Source organism: Triticum urartu, chromosome 3A (genome assembly GCF_056163025.1).
Source record: "Triticum urartu cultivar PI428250 chromosome 3A, HENAU_Tu73, whole genome shotgun sequence".
NCBI classification, from domain to species: Eukaryota; Viridiplantae; Streptophyta; class Magnoliopsida; order Poales; family Poaceae; genus Triticum; species Triticum urartu.
The window spans coordinates 382,933,943-382,956,949 of NC_141875.1; the positions used below are offsets into that span (position 1 = coordinate 382,933,943).

The 23,007-nt window shown below is 45.8% G+C and overlaps 1 protein-coding gene across 1 annotated transcript; it reads right to left on the reverse strand.

Annotated features, from left to right (window-relative positions):
* Window positions 1-3,085: 3,085 nt before the first annotated feature.
* LOC147979774 (uncharacterized) lies at window positions 3,086-3,763 on the reverse strand. The gene has a single exon (XM_087515339.1). It carries the CDS (start codon window positions 3,761-3,763, stop codon window positions 3,086-3,088), a length of 678 nt encoding a protein of 225 aa, XP_087371465.1.
* Window positions 3,764-23,007: the final 19,244 nt, after the last annotated feature.

Sequence of the window (23,007 nt, forward strand, 5' to 3'; positions counted from 1 at the left end):
TGTCATATCATATTATGATTGTTTTGAGAAAGTGTTGTCATTCGAGATTTATTATTATTGCTCGCTAGTTGATTATGCCATTGATATGAGTAAACATGAGACCTAAGTGTTATTGTGAATATGGTTGGCTCATAATCTTTGCTGAAAACCTGAATGCTGGCTTTACATATTTACAACAACAAGAGCAAACAGAGTTTGTAAAAGTTTTTCTTTATCACTTTCAGTTTATCAACTGAATTGCTTGAGGACAAGCAAAGGTTTAAGCTTGGCGGAGTTGATACGTCTCCGTCGTATCTACTTTTCCAAACACCTTTGCCCTTGTTTTGGACTCTAACTTGCATGATTTGAATGGAACTAACCCGGACTAATGCTGTTTTCAGCAGAATTGTTATGGTGTTATTTTTGGGCAGAAATAAAAGTTCTCGGAATGACCTGAAAATCAACGGAGATTATTTTTGGAATATATAAAAAATACTGGAAGAAAGATCCACGCCAGGGGGCCCACACCCTGTCCACGAGGGTGGGGGCGCGCCCTACCCCCTGGGCGTGCCCCCTTGCCTCGTGGGACCGCTGATGCTCCACTGATGTCCACCTTGACTCCATATATTCACTTTCAGGGAGAAAAAAAATCTGAGAGAAGGATTCATCGCGTTTTACGATATGGAGCCGCCGCCAAGCCCTAAACTCTCTCGGGAGGGCTGATCTGGAGTCCGTTCGGGGCTCCGGAGAGGGGAATGCGTCGCCATCGTCATCATCAACCTTCCTCCATCACCAATTTCATGATGCTGACCGTCGTGCGTGAGTAATTCCATCTTAGGCTTGCTGGACAGTGATGGGTTGGATGAGATTTATCATGTAATCGAGTTAGTTTTGTTAGGGTTTGATCCCTAGTATCCACTATGTTCTGAGATTGATGTTGCTATGACTTTGCTATGCTTAATGCTTGTCACTAGGGCCCAAGTGCCATGATTTCAGATCTGAACCTATTATGTTTTCATCAATATATGAGAGTCCTTGATCCTATCTTGCAAGTCTATAGTCACTTATTATGTGTTATGATCCGTTAACCCCGAAGTGACAATAATCGGGATACTTACCGGTGATGACCGTAGTTTGAGGAGTTCATGTATTCACTATGTGTTAATGCTTTGGTCTGGTACTCTATTAAAAGGAGGCCTTAATATCCCTTAGTTTCCATTAGGACCCCACTGCCACGGGAGGGTAGGACAAAAGATGTCATGCAAGTTCGTTTCCATAAGCACGTATGACTATATTCGGAATACATTCCTACATTACATTAATGAACTGGAGCTTGTTCTGTGTCACCCTAGGTTATGACTGTTTCATGATCGATCGCATCTGGCATAATTCTCCATCACCGATCCAATGCCTACAAGCCTTTCCATATATTGTTCTTTGCTTATTTACTTTTCCGCTGCTACTGTTACAATCGCTACAAAACCCAAAAATATTACTTTTGCCACCGTTACCACTACTATAATATTACTTTGCTACTAAACACCTTGTTGCAGATATTAAGTTTCCAGGTGTGGTTGAATTGACAACTCGGCTGCTAATACTTGAGAATATTCTTTGGCTCCCCTTGTGTCGAATCAATAAATTTGGGTTGAATACTCTACACTCGAAAACTGTTGCGATCCGCTATACTTGTGGGTTATCAAACATCAGAAGCTATAATTAACTACAATGACGCTACAAGTTCTTACTCATGTACAATAAATAACAAATTGAACATTTTATGAGGAAGGTAAATATAACTACAACAGCATAGCGACAATGTTTGGATGACAACAAATTGATACTAACAGGTGTGTACTTGCACAAATTTAGTAACATAGAATTAATAGCACTAAGGTCGTCCACTATGTATGCCAAAACTGGTGTAAAGACAATTGTTGCTACATCTCGCATTGGTGCCCTGAACTGGTGAGCTGATGCAGCGGGAAAAAATCAAGGACCCAGACTCTGGAGCACGTAGTTAAGGCCTTACACGTAGTTGCTCCGTTGCCCAGTTCCTTCGTGCCATAAAGATTTAGTATTTTACTGCTTGGCTGCTCGGATGTGTGGACCAAAGTTGTCTGCACAAACTGCTGAAGCGGTGCCAAATAATTTTCTAATGGCACCGCTGATGAGATGGCAACAATTTAAGATACTAGGTACAAACCGTGACACTATCTTAGGATGCGTTTGGTTGAAGGTGTGGTATGAATGGGTTGAGACCTTGACAGTGTCTGAATCACATCTAATAAATGATTTGTAACAACGGAAGAGGGTCTAACCTTCTCTACACATGCCATAAACTTCCTCCTAGTGTCCATAGAATCAAACGCAAGTAGCTTCACGCATGGAGATTGATGGTGACAACGAGTAGATAGATCTTCAGCCACCCCGCTCCATTCGTTGCCATTGATGGTCTTAGGGAGCTACAAGAGGAAGAAACGACTCAAATCGACCTCCGGGTAAAAATCATTCATTCCAAGTCATAGCCCGAGAGAAAGAGAAGAGAGGCATACCCGGGTGGTGAAGGAGTAGTCGCCGGAGGAGGAACCGCTGGAGATGTCTTTGAAGAAGACCATGGCGACCCCGGCGGTAGGATGCGAGACGGCGAGAGCGAGGAAGCGGCTATAGCTTAGCAAGGAAGGAAGGAAGGAAGGAGGAAACATGGGAAATGTGACTTGTGGTCGGGGAGAAAAGAGGGTGTGGAAGGGGGGAAAGGGGGCGGGGTAGATATTTTGGCGGTAGGCCAAGATTTTGGAAATGTGGAGGGAAACTTTGCGCGCGATGCCGCCGGACCATTCACTTTGAATGATTATGTGCATCACAAACGATTCTTCTGCTTTACGTGCATGGGATGAGTTTGATAATTCAAATTTTGGTGGAAATTTCCTCGGGCACGTCATTGCATAATTTAACATCGCTTGCTAATTTGGGCACACAAAAGAGCGTACAGCAGACAGACCACACTTACTGAATCGAGCAATTTTAGTAATTACACAGAGCCAGTTGACCTAAACATTGCTCTAACAAAAGACCAGCATTAAAAACAAAGCCTAAGTACACATAATTAGAAATCCTCCACCGCGCCGGCCTGTGCATCGCCGGTGTGAGATGAGACGTCGATGACTTGTCCTGGCGACATGCCGCCGTTGGTGGACTCCGCGTCCCCCCTGCTGAAGTCGACCGTGTCCTCGTCCTCGTCCTCGTCCTCGGCGCCGCCCTCAAGGTTGTAGTACTCGTAGTAGTGGCTGCGCCAGAGCTCGCGTTGGTACTCCACCGCCGATTCCTCGACGGACAGACTCTTCTCTACCTCGACCTCGGCCACGTGCAACTCCTCCTCCTGGTGCTCCTCGATCTCCGCCGCCTCCTGCATCTCCAGCTCCCGCTCGGCGACCTCATGAGGAAGCAGGTGCTCCATGGCCATCGCCGCCTTTTCAGACGTGGGTTGCATGCTGGAGTCCGAGGTGGCCTGGAATATCTTGGCGTGTGCATCCTCAATCTTGGCGTGGGTGGCCTCGACCCGGGCTAGGGCGACATCAGCGGCACAGAGGGTAGCTCGAGCGCTCTCGGCGTTTGCAGCCGCCGTCGTAGCAGCAGCTGCAGCCGCCTCAGCTGCCGCAGACGCCCTCTCGGCGGAAGCGACCGCGCTCAATGCGGATGCGGCGGCACTCTCGGCGTAAGCGGCGGCGCTCGGGGGGGACGCGGCCATCGTACGGGCCTTCACGAAGCGTTTCCACGGCGTCATCTTTGCAAGAAGGGGGTGCGGGTATGGGGATCGGGATTTGTGGACTCGGGGGTTGCCGGCACTAGAGCAGACGAGCTGGCGAAGCTTAAGGAGGGAGACTTAAATAGACCCAGATATTTTCATCGCAAACGGTTCCTAGAAAACAACTATGTGTGATGTTGTAGATATTTTTTATTAGCTATGAAAGACGAATTTGTAATAAAGTGCCAATGGATGGTGTTTTAAATGAACGAGAAATTTTGTAGTACTAATACAACAGTCATGTCAAATTTTGGAAAATTTCAGGGGTCATTTGACCTTCTAAGACATTTAAGTGATTTTCTAGCCATTTAATGACCATAATTGAAATTTGAACTACATGTACATGCAACAGCTAAACATAACTGTTTGAAAACTCATATTCCATGTAATTGTGTGCGATTTAATTCCATGTGCAGTAAATTGGAAGGAATTTTCAAACATATTGGTCTAACGGCTATGACACAATTAAGCATGGAGTGACATGGCATTTCAATTCCAAAAAATTAAAAAAATCAGAAACACATGAAACCTTGGTTGATGCGATGTCATGCCACCAAGATGATGTGGTAAAAAAATTGGCATGTTTGACCAAAGTTTGGACACACAACCCTCACAAACCGGAGCAACTCACTAGAAAGCTCGTGGTTCCGAGAGGGAACAATGCATGTTTGATGACGAACGGGAGATAGCCTCCTCTTATGGCCTTCTATTTTTTTCTACGTCTAACATGCACTACTACAACTTGTCAGGACCCCGATTCCAAGTCACATCGATCTAGCTGGTAACACCTCATCTCACTTTGCGGCCTCACACACGGTATTCCACGGGTGTCGCCTTACCATGGCTCGGGACCGTTTGCGCCTTTTGGCTCACGTATATGATAGTGTCGCTAGCATCCAAATGATGGAGAACCCGTGCTGACATGGCTACTCGTGAACCCAAAGTGGCTCTAACCCATGGGGACAGGCATACATGAATCACATTCGAGCATGTCGGTCAGCAGCGTGTGAATCCGGGCTGTAGCACTGGACTAACAGGACTCCGGTAACCCGGGCTGTAGCAGGCTAGGCAGGACTCCGGATGTCACCGCGTGACATTTCCCCGAAGGGACAGACACAGGAACGAAGTGAAACACATGCCAGCCAGTCAAGTGTCCTGAGCAGTAGTGCTGGGCTAGCAGGACTCCGGTGAACCGGGCTGTAGCAGACTACTATGGCTCATGGAAGCACTTAACTACATTTCCCCATAAGAGAGGCTGCCAAGGATAAACAACTAGATTGTCAGATCCCACACATACCAAGCATTTCAATCATACACACAATATGCTCGATATGTGTAAATACAACATGGAATCACAACATAACTCTACAACTCAAGTATTTATTCGTTAGGCTCCGAGGAGCGAGATATTACAAACATGGGTCTCATGACCCAACAATCATAGCATAAAAATCAAAGAACATGCGGAAGCTTAACATGTCTGAGTACATACATCTACAAATGAAAAAGGCTAAGAAGCCTGACTATCTACCAGATCCTGTCGAGGGCACAAGATCGTAGCTGAGGTATCAAGTTAAACGTCGAAGTCCACACGGAACTACTAGCAAGACTGACGTCTCTCTGCAAAACATAAAATAGGGAAACGTGAGTACAAATGTACCCAGCAAGACTTACATCAGAACTATCTACATATGCATCGGTATCAATAAAGGGGGTGGTGGAGTTTAACTATAGCAAGCCATCTTTGATTTAGTGGCTAACCTGAACTACGACTGCAAGCAACTCTTTTGAGGTGGCGCACACGAGTCCACATATTCACCATTCAATACACCACTATGGATCCGCTCCCGTCTCCCTACGAGAAGGCCATCCATAGCACTCACACTTATCTTGCAAGTTTTAGAGTATCCACTTCAAGTTATCTATGAACTGTATAGGCAACCAAGTAGTCCTTTACCGCGGATGCAGCTATTCGAATAGATGATGTTAACCCTGCAGGGGTGTACTTCTTCACACACGCTCTCACCACTTACCACCGTTTACACGACATGTACTCGGCAACCTTCAAGCGGAAGCCCAACGAGGGTGTCGGCCACGGCCTACCTAAACACTCAAGTCTCTAGTCTAGGTTTATCGCCTATCCAGGTTCCATTCGCAGGGAGTCCGGCCGAGGTTTCCACATACGGCCCCGGACGATGTGTATAGGGTTCCGAGACACCAAACGGGCGCCCGGCATGCCTGGCCACGGTGTATCTACCACATCATAGCCCACCCCTAGGGTCAGCACTACGCACGGCCGCCAACACATAACCTATAAACACCAGAAACTAGTTGCAACTCCTGGACAGAGAACTAGGGTGGTTAAGAAGCCGAGAGGGTCCATTGGTTTCGGGCCCAATGCGTGGTAGTAGCTGGTTCTTAAATCACACATACAGATCTCGGTGCTTAAGGACGGTTCCAATGAAACAACCCACCATGTACTCCTACATGGCCTCTCATCGATACCTTTACCAAATCGTGTTCAACACACTTAGCTCACACAGTAGGACATGTTCACAACTTTCCAATTCATCCCCGATGAATCAGACCTGACACAACTCTAAGCAATAGCAGGCATGACAAACAAGCATGGATGAGTAGGCACATCAGGGCTCAAACAACTCCTACTCATGCTAGTGGGTTTCATCTATTTACTGTGGCAATGACAGGTCATGCAAAGGAAAGGGGTTCAACTACCGCAACATGTAACAGTTGAATCGTTGTTGTCCTAATGCAGTAAAAGAGAGCAGGAGCGAGAGAGTGGGATTGTATTGGAATGAACAAGGGGGTTTTTCTTGCCTGGCACTTCTGAAGATATCATTGGGTCTTCATCAGTGTCAACGATCACAGCGTCGGTACAACGTCTACCGAGAGGGGACAACCACAGGCAACAGAGAAGGAACGCAATCAATGCAATGCACAGCATGATGCATGATAATGACATGGCAATATGTTGTTGATTGAGCTAATGCAACTAGCAACACAATTAAATGAAGTTCGTTTGAATACAAGATTCAAATTCAAACTCCATATATGATTAGTTAAATGCCATTTATTTGTTTTGTCCAAAACAGGGGACAAACATTGTTCAAACATGCATGAAAATGCCCTAAACAGATTCCTTGAATTTTTCTGATAATTTTTCATATATAAATTATTTCATTCTGAGTTATAGATTATTTTCTATGATTTTTAGAAGTTTTAGGCATTTTCTGAAAATAAATAAATCATTTAGATTTATTTAAAATCCAGAAAAGGTTTTACTGCGTCAGCATGACGTAAGAGTGACGTCATCAGGTCAACCGTGGCTGGCCAGGTCAAACCTGACCAGTGGGACCCCCTGGTCACTGACTCAGTCCACTAACTGAGTTAGTTAGTGTTAAACTAACCCTAACCAGGCTGTTAGCAGGGCGGGGCCCACATGTCAGTGACTTGTTTAGTTGTCTAAATTAGTTAGTTCTAATTAAACTAGAGTTAACTAATCAGGGGCTTGGGCCCACATGTCAGGACGCAAGGGAGGTCAAACAGGGGTGAAACCCTGCCGGCGTTGAGTCGCCGGCGAGGCCGAGACGGCGGAGGGGCTCGGATTTTGCCCTCCGGTGACCAAATTAGTGGCCGAGACCACCGGTGCGAAGCCCAGGCTCTCGCGCATCCAATGGAACACGTAGGAGACCGTGGGATGGCCGGAGGCGACGACGGCGTCAAGGTCAGCGGCGGCCGGAGCACGGGCTCGACGGATTCGTCGCTACGATGAGCAAGCCGTGCGTTGCTTGGCATCTACGGCATCTGCACGTGCTAACAAGGCTGTTGGGCATGCTAGCATGACCAAAGGGTCACCGAACTGACGCCGGCGACGAGCTCGGGCGGAGGTGAGCTTTGTCCTCGATGAACACGATGGCTATGGTGTGCAAAAGGACGTGGCGTTAGGGGGAAAGTGACCGGAGGCTCACAGCACGTCGATTGGCGGTGTCGGATGGCTCGGGGAAGCGTCGGAGCAAGCGGGCGGCGAAGGGGATCTCCGGCGACCTGAGGAGGAAGAAGGGGTCGGGGATGTCGTCACGGAGCTCCTGGCGGCTCCTGGCTCGGTGCAGAGGATGCGGGGGTCGAGGTGGAGCTCGTGGCCTATCCAGATGGGCGTGGGGAGGTTGGTGGTAGCGGCAAACGGCAACGGTGGCGTTCGGCCGTGAGGGGGAGAGAGAGCAGAGGAGGGGGAATGAGCTCGAGAGGGACTGAGAGGTGCAGGGGCGCGTGTCGCTCGGGAGAGATCCAGGGCGATGGGGACGCAGGCAGGCAGGGTGGAGGTGGCCGGGGCGCGTGCCGGCGCGTTGCGGCCACGCGCTCTGCCTACTGGCCTGGGGAGGAAGACGACAGGAAGGAGGAGGTGGGCTGGGCCGAAACTGCTGGGCCACTAAGTAAGTGGGCCTCAGGTAAGTCTCTGCTTCCTTTCTTTTTTTATTTGTTTCTGTTTTCTATTTTCTGCAATTGTTTTGTCTTTATTAAAACTGCCAGAGCATTTCCAAGAATCCTGAAAATATTTGTGGGCACTGTTGAAATTATTCCCAACAGCCCTCAACTAGTTTCAGAATTATTAGAGCATTTAAAATATTTATAGGATTTAAATGCCCCAATTCAATTACAATATGAGTTAATTCAAAAATCCAGAAATGACCTAGAAATATGTTTATCATTTTTGGCAGAGGTTTTAGCCAGAACCAAAAATGATGAACATTTTTAAGGGCATATTGGGTTCATTGAAAATATTTAAAGTTGGGCCTATTTGCATTGCTTTGGTGCTAGGGGTTTGATCATCCCCATTTCAGGTTTAAGAGAAATTTAAACATGATGCGACACAAGACTAGCTAACCCAGAGCAGACCAGAAGTAGGGATGTGACAACTCACCCCCACTAAAATAAGAATCTTGTCCCGAGATTCAAACGTAGGGTAAGGTGAAGGGGGACACAAACTTAACCCAATCTTCATGATCCAAGTTGCACTTCATAAGAACGTTGATTCGATCACCATCTTTGTCTCGATGTCTTACTCTGAGAACTCCTACCAACATGACAATGAGAGGGAAGGGAAAACTCTAGAAGGATCGATCTTCTCGAAGATCGAACAACTCAGGATCAACTCATGGAGTGAGACATAGGAACATCTCTCCAATTGAGACACAAAGTTCACATCAGGGTGATGGAAATCAGACTACGAGGATTCAAGTTGGTAGGTAGCAATTCCATGCTTGAGTAAGGTGGTGCAAGGTTTCAAAGTTGCGAGGAGATAATTGTCATGAACCCATAACAGGGCACCTCGGACAAGGTGACTCGTTGAACTGTTCCCTTAAGTGGCAAAAAGAATTACTTTTGATCCATAAATCATTGACACTCTTCATACCAGCTTAAGGCACTTTACAATTGATCGTTTGAAATAGCTCGAAGAAATGGCATACTCAGACTAGGATGGATGATGTGGACTACCTTGTTGAAGACAACGCAAGGGATGATTTTGCTTGCGCGTGCTCTCAAGAACTTGAGCATTTCCATATTCATCAAGGTTCTACCAACATCCATGGCAAGGATCCTGGCAACACGACATCCTACCATGATGACTGGTGATGGATGATGCGGATACAAAGGAAGATAACACCTTCTCAGATCTTCCCTTAGCGAGGCTGAGGGAACAGAATCTGGACGATCGACTGAGAGACATTTAGCACTCCGCTTCTAATGTTCTCCTTGATGTGCTAGCGTAATCCATTCATAGATATGGTTTGATATCTAGAACATCAAGTAAAAGGTCGGACTTCGGAAGCTCAAGAATCCATAAGGAATAACTACGGAGGCAGATCCTGCGAGATCCTTATGGGGAGGTGACCAACTTCTTCAACCAAGATACTACCATAATAGGCCTTCCGGCTAGGTGTGTTGGCCACGACATCCACGTTACCGGTTATAGAGAGACCAACATTATAGTTCTTGGAGTACGTTCCAACCATCACATCTGCCTGAGATTCAGATCTGGTTGGTGTTAGGATATTCCAGACCCATCCAGTCTAGAAAGAAAATGAGAGTTTGCAACAAAATTTGACGAGATGACGTTGTGAGATTCTCGGGGAATGAACTGTGATAGCAAGCTCCAAAACATGAGCTGGTTCTGCTACAAACTTGTGAACACGCTATCCAAGACGAGTATGACCACGTAGTAGTCTTATAGTAAAACACTATCGAGTTCAGGTGGGGAACCATCATCAAGGATTTCGAAGTCTTTACGCAAGTCCATGGATTAGATCCCAAGCATAGACTCCGTTTCCTTGAACAAGTCAATCAGTGGCTTGGTGTGCTAGGAACACATATGGAGTGGATGTAATTAATCTACCAAACAATAGAATACTTCTCACGTATGCATGACTGATTTGAGATGATTCCAAGGGAAAACAAAACAATCTTTCTCAAACTCATGGCGGCAACTTGTACCAAGTGCACATGAATTCGAGGAAGTCACTTCTTCCATCCAACATATGCTTCATGAACGGGACACAAAGGCATTGCTTACAAGTTTTCAACACTAGGTTGATGTTCAACATGAATCATGGGGGAGACAAAATGTTGTTGATGGGCTCAACAACAACTCATCGGAATTTCCATATCACTTGACTTCCACCATCATGTGAACACGATGATAGTATTGGTCAGACCAAAAGAGGTAATGGTGTATGCTCGAGGGATCAACCACGGGTAAGACAACATTACGAACATCGTTGGTTCTGATTTGACTTGACGATAGTCCATACTCAAGTCAAGGTTTTGACAAGGCAATAGATCCAACAACTGATCACGGGGACCAATCGATGGAGATATCATCTTTCTTCGACACACACACACACACAAAAAGATATCCCTTAACATGAACTAAGTTAGACAATCTTTATCTTCCAACTCTCCAAGTTGTTGTTTAGCTCAACCAACTAGCTCAGGGATATCCCACACAGATTCTTGGAGAAGGGGTGATTTATAAGAAAATCCATTTAATCACGAACTCAACATACCGGTCAGGTGACAACCACGTAATACTTCCGAGAAGATCTTCGGAAAATCATGAACCACCGATATGTTACTAAGCTCGAGAACAATCTTGCTTTTCAGGGCAAGACGATATGATCAACTAAGCAAGGATAGACACAGTCCCAACTCTTTATCGAAGAGTGCACCAGGAAAATGGACTAGGTAGCACGATCAATATTATAATGATGATTCAATAACCAACACGCTAAGAATGAGAATATTGTCCATTAACTACCAAGCAACGGAGTTGCTAGGAGTCTTGACTTCACACATCATGACTCACTTGCCGTGTAACACCCCGAGACCGATGTGCCAGGTGTCCTCCAGTTATTCGTTGTTGTTTCCCTTGTCATTGCTTGCATGTCATGCATTGCATATCATGTCATCATGTGCATTTCATTTGCATACATGTTCGTCTCATGCATCCGAGCCTTTTCCCCGTTGTTCGTTTTGCATTCCGGCGTTCCGTTCTCCTCCGGTGGTCATTTCTACCTTTCTTTCATGTGTGGGGATTAAACATTTCCAGATTGGACCGAGACTTGCCAAGCGGCCTTGGTTTACTACCGGTAGACCGTCTGTCAAGTTTCGTACCATTTGGACTTCGTTTGATGCTCCAACGGTTAGCCGAGGGACCGAAAAGGCCTCGTGTGTGTTGCAGCCCAACACCCTTTCACAGTGGCCCAAAACCCACCTAAACCCCTTCTATCATCTAGAGCGTTCGATTACAATCGCGTGGCCGAAAACCGCACCTCATTTGGACTCTCCTAGCTCCCTCTACCTATAAATATGTGCACCCTGTTCATTTTCACGGACGAAACCCTAGATCCACTCCTCCCCGCGCCGCCGGACATGTCCGCCCGGCGGCCGGACACGTCCGTCTATGTTCCGTTTGTCTTCTTCATGGACTCGTTCTTCTTCCTTGCGGGATTTCAGGCAAGATGACCATACCCTCGAAATCACTTCTATCTTTGCTTGCTAGTTGCTCGCTCTTTTGCTATGCCTATGCTGCGATACCTACCACTTGCTTATCATGCCTCCCATATTGTTAAACCAAGCCTCTAACCCACCTTGTCCTAGCAAACCGTTGATTGGCTATGTTACCGCTTTGCTCAGCCCCTCTTATAGCGTTGTTAGTTGCAGGTGAATATTGAAGTTTGTTCCTCGTTGGAACATGGAGATGTTGTTCCTTGTTGGAACATGTTTACTTGTTGGGGATATCACAATATATCTTATTTAATTAATGCATCCATATACTTGGTAAAGGGTGGAAGGCTCGGCCTTATGCCTGGTGTTTTGTTCCACTCTTGCCGCCCTAGTTTCCGTCATATCGGTGTTATGTTCCCGGATTTTGCGTTCCTCACGCGGTTGGGTTATAATGGGAACCCCTTGACAGTTCACTTTGAATAAAACTCCTCCAGCAAGGCCCAACCTTGGTTTTACCATTCGCCACCTAGCCTTTTTCCCTTGGGAGTCGCACATCCCGAGGATCATCTTATTTTAACCCCCCCCCCCCAGGCCAGTGCTTGTCTAAGTGTTGGTCCGAACTGAGTAGACTACGGGGCCACCTCAGGGAAACTTGAGGGCTGGTTTTACTCGTAGGATGTCTCATCCGGTGTTGCCCTGAGAACGAGATATGTGCAGCTCCCATCAGGATGTCGGCACATCGGGCGGCTTTGCTGGACTTGTTTTACCATTGTCGAGGATGTCTTGAAGAACCGGGATACCAAGTCTGATCGGAATGTCTCGGGAGGAGGTCTATTGCTTCGTTAACCGTGAGAGCTTGTCATGGGCTAAGTTGGGACACCCCTGCAGGGATTTGAACTTTCGAAAGCCGTGCCCGCGGTTATGGGCAGATGGGAATTTGTTAACGTCCAGTTGTAGAAAACCTGAAGTTGACCTTAATTAAAATACATCAACCGCGTGTGTAACCGTGATGGTCTCTTTCCGGCGAAGTCCGGGAAGTGAACACGGTGTTGGAGTTATGCTTGACGTAGGTTGTTTTAGGATCACTTCTTGGTCATACTTTTATCGACCGTGCTTTGCTTTCTCTTCTCGCTCTCATTTGCGTATGTTAGCCACCATATATGCTAGTCGCTTGCTGCACTCCACCTCATACCTTTACCTTACCCATAAGCTTAAATAGTCTTGATCGCGAGGGTGCGAGATTGCTGAGTCCCTGTGGCTCACAGATACTTCCAAAACCAGCTTGCAGGTGCCGATGAGTCCTCCATGCAGATGATGCAACCAAGCTCAAGGAGGAGCTCGATGAAGATCTTGTCTTTTGTGCTGTTTCGTTCTAGTTGATCAGTAGTGGAGCCCAGTTGGGGTCGATTGGGGACCGTGTCGCATTTGGGGTTCTTCTTTTATTTTGGTTCCGTAGTCAGACCTTGATTGTATCTGGATGATGTAATGCTTTATTCATGTAATTGTGTGAAGTGGCGATTGTAAGCCAACTATGTATCTCTGTCCTTTATATATTACATGGGTTGTGTGAAGATTACCTCACTTGCGACATTGCTTTCAATGCGGTTATGCCTCTAAGTCATGCTTCGACACGTGGGAGATATAGCCGCATCGAAGGCGTTACAAGTTGGTAATCAGAGCCTTCCCCGACCTTAGGAGCCCCCACTGCTTGATCGTTTTTAGCAGCCGTTGTTGAGTCTAGAAAAATGTTTTGAGTCATTTAGGAATTATATATCGGAGAGCTTAGGTATTCTTTTTACTCCCCAGTCCCTTCATCGCTCTGGTAAGGCATCCTGACGTAGAGTTTTGACTCTTCTCTTCTCAAATTTCACTAAAAAAAATTTAGGATCACGCGGGTATCTTGGAATCGTTCCGATGGTTTTGTGAGGAGAACATTGTCTTGGTGCCTCCTGTCAGGGGTTTTGTGGAAGTGTCTCGGGGAGTTGAGCTCTGAGGTGTTGTCGTCATAATTTTATTGTTGCAGTTCTGGAATACTTGAGTTTAGTACACCGACATCGAAAATCTCTTTTATGCAGTTCGTTGGTGAGATAACCTCGACGCCACCCAGTACTGGGGCGGGAGGTCGGGAGTATTGCCATAACTTGTATAACGGATGCTTTTCGAAGGTTGAGGTAGACGATTTCCGAAGGTTTCTTGGTTATGTGTTGAAGGATGGATACAGCTGGATGTAGGATTTGCTAGTTTTGGGTGAGATATTATGCTTCCCCTGTATCCCCAACAGCTGATTGCATAACCGGAAAGTTTCGAGAGTTTATAAGTGGGAATTCAAGTAGCTCTTAGGATATCTTTCCGACAGATGTATGATATGAAATTGGGGTTCGACGTCTAGTGGTCCGCCTATCCACGGTCGGTTTTACAGTGGTCTCTTTGTGTCTTAAAGAGTCCTTGGCTATGCCGACTCAGGGACGCTTCGTATGTCATGTGCACTGCCTTGTACATGATGGTGCTGTACGATCGAGCCCGTGTAGGCCCCACCATGAAAACTTCAGACGAAATCTCTGTCATATGTTTGTTCCGGCTTATTCCGCAAGCCAATCCTTTGTTTTGTTTTGAGCTGTGGTATTCGAGTTGCTTCGAAGTCAAATGTTGATTCCATACCTTCTCTAAACGGTGTTCTCATACTCCGATGTGAATACTAATCCTTCTTGATAATCGAGATTGTCTTGTAAATCCTTTTCAACCGGCGTGTTTCTCTTCAAGTGGATCCGATCATTTCAACAACCGCAAGATCAAGTATCAGTTCTTCTCAACGGTGTTAGTTTCATCCGTCTCCAAGTTGCCTTCGTTTTTTCCCACCCTCCCACCCTTGTTTCTTCAAGGACTCGGATGTCTTAATCAAGTATCCTTTTATTCATATGAAGTCTCTCCATTCTTTTTCGTCAATGTTCTTATCCGGTGATTCTCAGGAAGATGCTAACGGAGCTCCAAGTTCATCATTTTTCGTTCTTTTCTTCTCCGATGGAACCAGTTCAAGCTTTGTTGATCATATCCTTTTCCTTGTTCCAAATGCTTTTCTCATGCCGGTGCTCCTCATAATCATCCATTTCTCGCTATTTTATTATTCCAGAGTGCTCATGATTTCTCGAAGATTCGTGTTTCCACTCTACATTCGTTCAAGTTCTTTCGAGAATGTTATCTCATTCAAGTCTTTTAATTCAACCGGTGAAATCTCTCTTTTTAATCATTCTAACGGTGTTTTCTCTTGAGTGGGCCCTAACCCACAGGTTTTTTCTCCCAGGATCTTACCTGACTCTTCTTATTTTTCCGGAGCTTTTCAAATTCTTTTCTAAAGTTTGACGTAAGAATGAATTGTCATCAGTCAAATGTCTTTCTCCAAGATCGGTTAAATTCTTTTCATCGTTGGCTCAACCTTTCCATTCTTCATTCTGGAGTGTCTAAATAATTTTTGTTGGTGTTTCTCGTCGTCATTCTCAGGATTTGAAGACCGAAGAAGAGTTTCTCTTTAATCTTGCTCCATTCTCTTCAAGATTCATGATTCTATCTTGTTGCCATCCTCTCATAATTATTTTCGTTTGTGGGAATTCTTTTCACCCATCCGAAGCAATTCAAGAGTCTTCTCAGTTGGTTATCCGAAGTCCATCAATTCAGGCTTATTCTTTCTCAGCTGTCAGTTATCATTCTCCAAATCTGACCAGTGCTTCGTTCAAGTGATCTCTAATTAGTTCATGATCCCTTTGTTCTCTTGTCTCTAAATTCTCTCAAGCATCTTCTTTCATTTGCTAATTCGTCCCGGTGTTGTCCTTATCTTTCCTTCGGTCATTTTAATTCTTACGATGGTTCGTTCAAGACTTCTCTTCCTTCGTTATCATATCAATTTATTCGTTATTTCAATCCTACCGGTGGTGCGTTGAAGACCTTCCCAAGTTGACGCTATATCTATTTAATCCTTTCAACGAGAATAAGTGGTATGCCAAATCCGCTACTTGTCATCAATTTTAATTGATGAAGGACAATCATAATGTAATTCTTATTCTTGTTTCATCCTAATGATTAATTCTTTATTCCGGAGGCCCTTCAAATTCTCGGTTTCATTTGTTTCATCTTCTCTTTTTACCGGAGTTTCAACCTCTTTCAATTATATTATCACGGAGATCTCTATATAAATCATTGCGAGGCTTCAATCTTATTCTTTTCATCATTCAATTATTTCGGATCATTCTTTTATTACCGGAGTTCTTCATGAAGGTTCTACATGATGGATTCATCAAGGATTTAATTCCTTCTCGAAGTTTTCATCGACATTCTTTTCTAAGGAGTTCAAGCTTTCTTCATCTTGATATCCGGAGTGCAATTCTTTCTACCATGTCATTTGAGGTGGTATTATGTCATTCTTGATAATTTGAGTTCATGTTTCATGATTCACTTGTTGTTAAGAATGAGGTATTTTAAATCCACCAATTTCACCTAAAGCCTTCCCTAAGGATTGTTTCTATCTATGGTGCTTATAAATGATCCAATTTCTTCATTTATCCTTTCCGGTGCAATATAGTTTCTCCTCTCCTTATTGATATCAATCCAATTCTTCTTCCCGTGAGTGGAAGGTTGTAACCTCATAATTTGAGATGTGTTCCATAAGACCATATCAAGTTTATTCTTTTCATTGTGGATTGTTCCAACAACTCCGTGTGACCCTTCTCTTTAAGATGTTTTTCAGGTAGAAGATGTTGTTTTCTTCTCCGTTCTTTTGTTCCGTCGATACAACTTCTATTCTTTCGTTCCGGAGGCATTGTGTTGTTGTTCTCTTCAACCATATTCTTGTTTGTCAAGATCATGTTCTTTTCATGATTGTCCATTTAACCGGAGTGTCGTGCCCTCTTTTCAAGTTCTATCACCTTATCAAGTTCTTATTCAATTATTTTTCTTTTCAACCGGAGTGCTGCCCGAATTTAGTCTTCCTTGATCCCCTTCCTTAACCGGAGTGTTTTCAATATATATCTTCCCTTCAACCTCAAGGTGGTCGCAATGTTCTTTGTCCCTCTTTTCTAACGGAGTGTTTTCAACTTTGTTCATCTCCGTTGTTTTCTTTTTCTCGAAATGGCTTAACCTCTTCAAGGTTCATGGTTTTACTCGTTTGTCAATGAAGCAACTTAGTTTTACCTCTTCTCTTTCTCTTCCGTTTTCCCTCCGGTGCCATTCTAGATCTCGGGACGAGATCCTCTCGTAGTGGTGGAGTGTTGTAACGCCCCGAGACCGATGTGCCAGGTGTCCTCCAGTTATTCGCTGTTGTTTGCCTTGTCATTGCTTGCGTGTCATGCATTGCATATCATGTCATCATGTGCATTTCATTTGCATACATGTTTGTCTCATGCATCCGAGCCTTTTCCCCGTTGTTCGTTTTGCATTCCGGCGTTCCGTTCTCCTCCGGTGGTCATTTCTACCTTTCTTTCATGTGTGGGGATTAAACATTTCCGGATTGGACCGAGACTTGCCAAGCGGCCTTGGTTTACTATCGGTAGACCGCCTGTCAAGTTTCGTACCATTTGGACTTCGTTTGATGCTCCAACGGTTAACCGAGGGACCGAAAAGGCCTCGTGTGTGTTGCAGCCCAACACCCTTTCAGAGTGGCCCAAAACCCAACTAAACCCCTTCTATCATCTAGAGCGTTCGATCACGATCGCGTGGCCGAAAACCGCACCTCATTTGGACTCTCCTAGCTCCCTCTACCTATAAATATGTGCACCCCGTTCATTTTCGCGGACGAAACCCTAGATCCACTCCTCCCCGCGCCGCCGGACATGTCCGCCCGGCGGCCGGACACGTCCAACCGCCCGCCGGCCTATCGTGCCTCGCCACCTCACCCCGCCACCCTCTCTCTCCTCCAGCCCCGCCGCCGGCCCGCGCGGCCCGGATCGGGCCCGCGGGGCCCATCTCCTCGCGCCGCCGCCCGGTTGCAGCTCCGGCGCCGCGACCCTTCGCCGAGCCGCCTCCCGCAACGCTCCGGCCGCCGTCGTGCGCCGCCGCGCCTCGCCACCTTCCCGTCGGCGCCGCCCTCCGCCGCGCGACGCCGCCTTGCCGGCCACCACCGCCGTTCGCCTCACCGCCCCGCCTCCTCGGAGGAGCTCCGCGGTCGCCCCGGCGCCTCACGGCCGGATTCGCCATTCCGGCGATCGCCGGAGTTCAAGCTCGCCTCGCCGGAGTCCGTACCTCGCCGGAGAAGGTGGACCGGATCCACCGGGAGATGAACCAAACGCCGCCCCTCCATCCTGGATCCGAACCATCCCACACCGCTCCGTCCCGTTGACTTTCTCGGAGAGGTCCAATTTCTACTAAGTCCCCGAGAATGCCATGTTTCAAATGCACATGTTCATCGCATCGTAACTTTGCATCCGTAGCTCCGATTCATGCATATAGCATATCAAAATGTTCGTCTCAGAGAGTACATCATTTCATCTCATTGCATCATTTTCACTTGAGTTCATCTTGATGCCCGAAATGCTGTTAGAAGAGTGCTACTTGAGATAATTGTCAGATCTGATGCTCCATTTAGATATTGTGTGCATGATATGCCCATGAGCTCTACATATGTTTTGTTAAGGGTTTTGCCATCTTTCTAGAGGTGAAACCCATGTATTTTTGTGATGTGTGTGGTGACTAGCACAAGCTTGCCAAGTGGTGCATTTGCTAATGCTGATTTCAGGGACTTAGCATTTCCACCAAGACCTTGAGCTGTTTATCTCATATGGCCATATGTTCATGTTGTTTCCTAGTGATCCGTGCCTCTTTTGAGGATGATCAGTAAGGATGTTTTGTTAATATTGTAGTGCTCTATCCGTACATGTCTTTGTTTGCAATTATGGAGCACCCTAGCTTGAGTCAATCGAGCTCTATTTTTGCTATTTCGTGCATCTGGGCAGATTGTCTACTTGTTAGCAATTTTGCCGGGGATGTTGTAGTTGATCCGTGCATGCCATGGTATTGTTTTTGCCATGTCTAGCTTGTATTTTGTGTATTCTTGATGGGTGTATGCTTAGATTTTCATGACTTGCTCTGTAGTGAGTGCATCGAGCTCGTAAACATGCCTACTTGATATCTGTTTTCAGCATGCTCCAGTTTTCACTAAGTCTGTGATCTGATTATGTTTTTGCCATGTTCACATGCTTGCAATTGTATTTTATGATCCCTTTTGGCTCAAGGTCACTAAGGGACTTTTGTTAAGCTCTTTGAGTAGCTCCATGCCATACTTTACTTTGCCATGTTCAGGTCCTGTAGCATATAGTTTTCATGCTCCGAAGTGTGCTACCTGATGTGAAATTCCAGACAAGTGTTAATTTCACTAAGTCTGAAATCTGTTTACCATATGCATTTTTGCCATGCTTTTTTGAACCTGTTAATGTATGAATTGGCCGTAGCTCAGTGCTAGACTTTTGTTAAGCATCATGAATGGATTCGTGCCATGTATTCTGTTGCCATGTTTGAGTGCTGTAGCATGTTCATCTTGTTGCATTTAGTTGGCTACTCGCTGTAAATCACAGACCGGTGTCATATTTGAATTGCTTGCCATTTCCAAACCGTAACTCCGATTCCGACGTTCTTTATATCATTTTCAAGCGATTTCATCTCATATTTCCAGTGGCACACTTGGATTTCCAAGTTGAGGCCAGGTTCATTCGTTCCTTGACAAATCATGCATATGCATCGCATCCCGCATCCCGCATATCATACCATGTTCATGTGTTGGTTGTTTACTATGTTGTGTGCTTCTTTTCCGGTGTTTGATTCTTCGAGTTGGTTCCGATAACGTCGCGTTGTGAGGACCCGTTCGTCTATGTTCCATTTGTCTTCTTCATGGACTCGTTCTTCTTCCTTGCGGGATTTCAGGCAAGATGACCATACCCTCGAAATCACTTATATCTTTGCTTGCTAGTTGCTCGCTCTTTTGCTATGCCTATGCTGCGATACCTACCACTTGCTTATCATGCCTCCCATATTGTTAAACCAAGCCTCTAACCCACCTTGTCCTAGCAAACCGTTGATTGGCTATGTTACCGCTTTGCTCAGCCCCTCTTATAGCGTTGTTAGTTGCAGGTGAATATTGAAGTTTGTTCCTCGTTGGAACATGGAGATGTTGTTCCTTGTTGGAACATGTTTACTTGTTGGGGATATCACAATATATCTTATTTAATTAATGCATCTATATACTTGGTATAGGGTGGAAGGCTCGGCCCTATGCCTGGTGTTTTGTTCCACTCTTGCCGCCCTAGTTTCCGTCATATCGGTGTTATGTTCCCGGATTTTGCGTTCCTCACGCGGTTGGGTTATAATGGGAACCCCTTGACAGTTCGCTTTGAATAAAACTCCTCCAGCAAGGCCCAACCTTGGTTTTACCATTCGCCACCTAGCCTTTTTCCCTTGGGAGTCGCGCATCCCGAGGATCATCTTATTTTAACCCCCCCCCCCCCAGGCCAGTGCTTGTCTAAGTGTTGGTCCGAACTGAGTAGACTGCGGGGCCACCTCAGGGAAACTTGAGGGCTGGTTTTACTCGTAGGATGTCTCATCCGGTGTTGCCCTGAGAACGAGATATGTGCAGCTCCCATCAGGATGTCGGCACATCGGGCGGCTTTGCTGGACTTGTTTTACCATTGTCGAGGATGTCTTGAAGAACCGGGATACCAAGTCTGATCGGAATGTCTCGGGAGGAGGTCTATTCCTTCGTTAACCGTGAGAGCTTGTCATGGGCTAAGTTGGGACACCCCTGCAGGGATTTGAACTTTCAAAAGCCGTGCCCGCGGTTATGGGCAGATGGGAATTTGTTAACGTCCAGTTGTAGAAAACCTGAAGTTGACCTTAATTAAAATACATCAAACGCGTGTGTAACCGTGATGGTCTCTTTCCGGCGGAGTCCGGGAAGTGAACACGGTGTTGGAGTTATGCTTGACGTAGGTTGTTTTAGGATCACTTCTTGATCATACTTTTATCGACCGTGCTTTTCTTTCTCTTCTCGCTCTCATTTGCGTATGTTAGCCACCATATATGCTAGTCACTTGCTGCAGCTCCACCTCATACCTTTACCTTACCCATAAGCTTAAATAGTCTTGATCGCGAGGGTGCGAGATTGCTGAGTCCCTGTGGCTCACAGATACTTCCAAAACCAGCTTGCAGGTGCCGATGAGTCCGTGCAGATGACGCAACCAAGCTCAAGGAGGAGCTCAATGAAGATCTTGTCTTTTGTGCTGTTTCGTTCTAGTTGATCAGTAGTGGAGCCCAGTTGGGATCGATTGGGGACCGTGTCACATTTGGGGTTCTTCTTTTATTTTGGTTCCGTAGTCGGACCTTGATTGTATCTGGATGATGTAATGCTTTATTCATGTAATTGTGTGAAGTGGCGATTGTAAGCCAACTATGTATCTCTGTCCTTTATATATTACATGGGTTGTGTGAAGATTACCTCACTTGCGACATTGCTTTCAATGCGGTTATGCCTCTAAGTCGTGCTTCGACACGTGGGAGATATAGCCGCATCGAGGGCGTTACATGCCGGCATTCCGGTTACAATAACACGGGAACCGAGGAATGAACAATGATGGCGAGAAGTATCACTACGTCAAGGATTCATAAGGGAAGGTGCAATTCTCATGACATTCCTGACATAAAGTGGATAGTACTTCAGGGTAGAACAGACCAATAGCTTGATTACATTTGATCTGCGAAATACAACTGCTTTGACCCAATCCTAGAAATGGATGAGGTACTAGAGTTTGTTTCTCCTAGTCATTCTGAAATAGAAAGGCTTGACGGACCACAAGAATAATAGGCACCGATGAACGAATGCTCACATACTCTTGACTATCAATTGATAGATGAAGGTCGGAATAAACGGAAGGGGGACAACTCAAAGGAACATATAATTTTCTGAGTTATGGATGCATGGATTAGCATGTTATTTCTTCCGGATAACCCATGCAGAAATGTTGAACTGGCAGAGTCACAATATAGAATGGAGGACTCCTCAAGAGTACTCTGATTGTGATATTTTGGTTCAAGAGAACTCCTGCCATATTGGTTCATGGTATTGGAAGAACATTGTACCACAGACCTCGAGGACTATCGCAAAGGTTACTAATATCCTAAAGGAACTATCAAACACTATCAACATGAGGTAAGTAGGGTGAATCTCGGGTTCAAGAACCCATGAATAGAATACCTACCACTACATGGCATCACGGGATGATTTTGAGAATAATGGCCAGAATCACACACTGGGGATACAAAACATGGCTAGATCACTAGGTGACTCCCTAAAACACCTAGGGTCATAGTAATTGCTCCAACATATATGTCGAGGCAACAAAGTACCTCAACTCACCGATTAGTGTGATTAATCTGGCCCAAATGGACATCAGGAACATGAGGAAGGGGTTTGCAAATGCATCAGACTACTTAGAAACCTGGGATGACTCGGACAGCATAACGGTTGTAAATGCTCAAAATGATTTGAGACATCCTGGAAAATGGTGGCATAACCACTCAACATCACAATGTCAAAGTTCTGAGGCCAGCTATGACATATGGAAGTAGTAGGAACTGAACTGAGGCTTGAACTCAACAATCCTAGGCAACTACGGTTTAGTAACACGTCATCCTGATAGATAGATGAGAAGGCCTAGTTTCTAACCCGCGTAGAATGATAAGAGAATGACTCAGATCAGAGGGCATAAGGTAAAGGAGTAAAAAGAGCCTTACGTTCCCTTCCACAATCAATTCCCCTACATAACTAAAGCATTTCTAGACACAACTTCGACCGGTTTGGCTTGGTAATCCTACAGGCAGTCAGGCTCTAATACCAAAGCTGTCAGGACCCTGATTCCAAGTCACATCGATCTAGCTGGTAACACCTCATATCACTTTGCGGCCTCACACACGGTATTCCACGGGTGTCGCCTTACCATGGCTCGGGACCGTTTGCGCCTTTTGGCTCACGTATATGATAGTGTCGCTAGAATGCATATGACAGAGAACCCGGGCCGACATGGCTAGTCGTGAACCCAAAGCGGCTCTAACCCATGGGGACAGGCATACATGAATCACATTCGAGCATGTCGGTCAGCAGCGTGTGAATCCGGGCTGTAGCACTGGACTAATAGGACTCCGGTAACCCGGGCTATAGCAGGCTAGGCAGGACT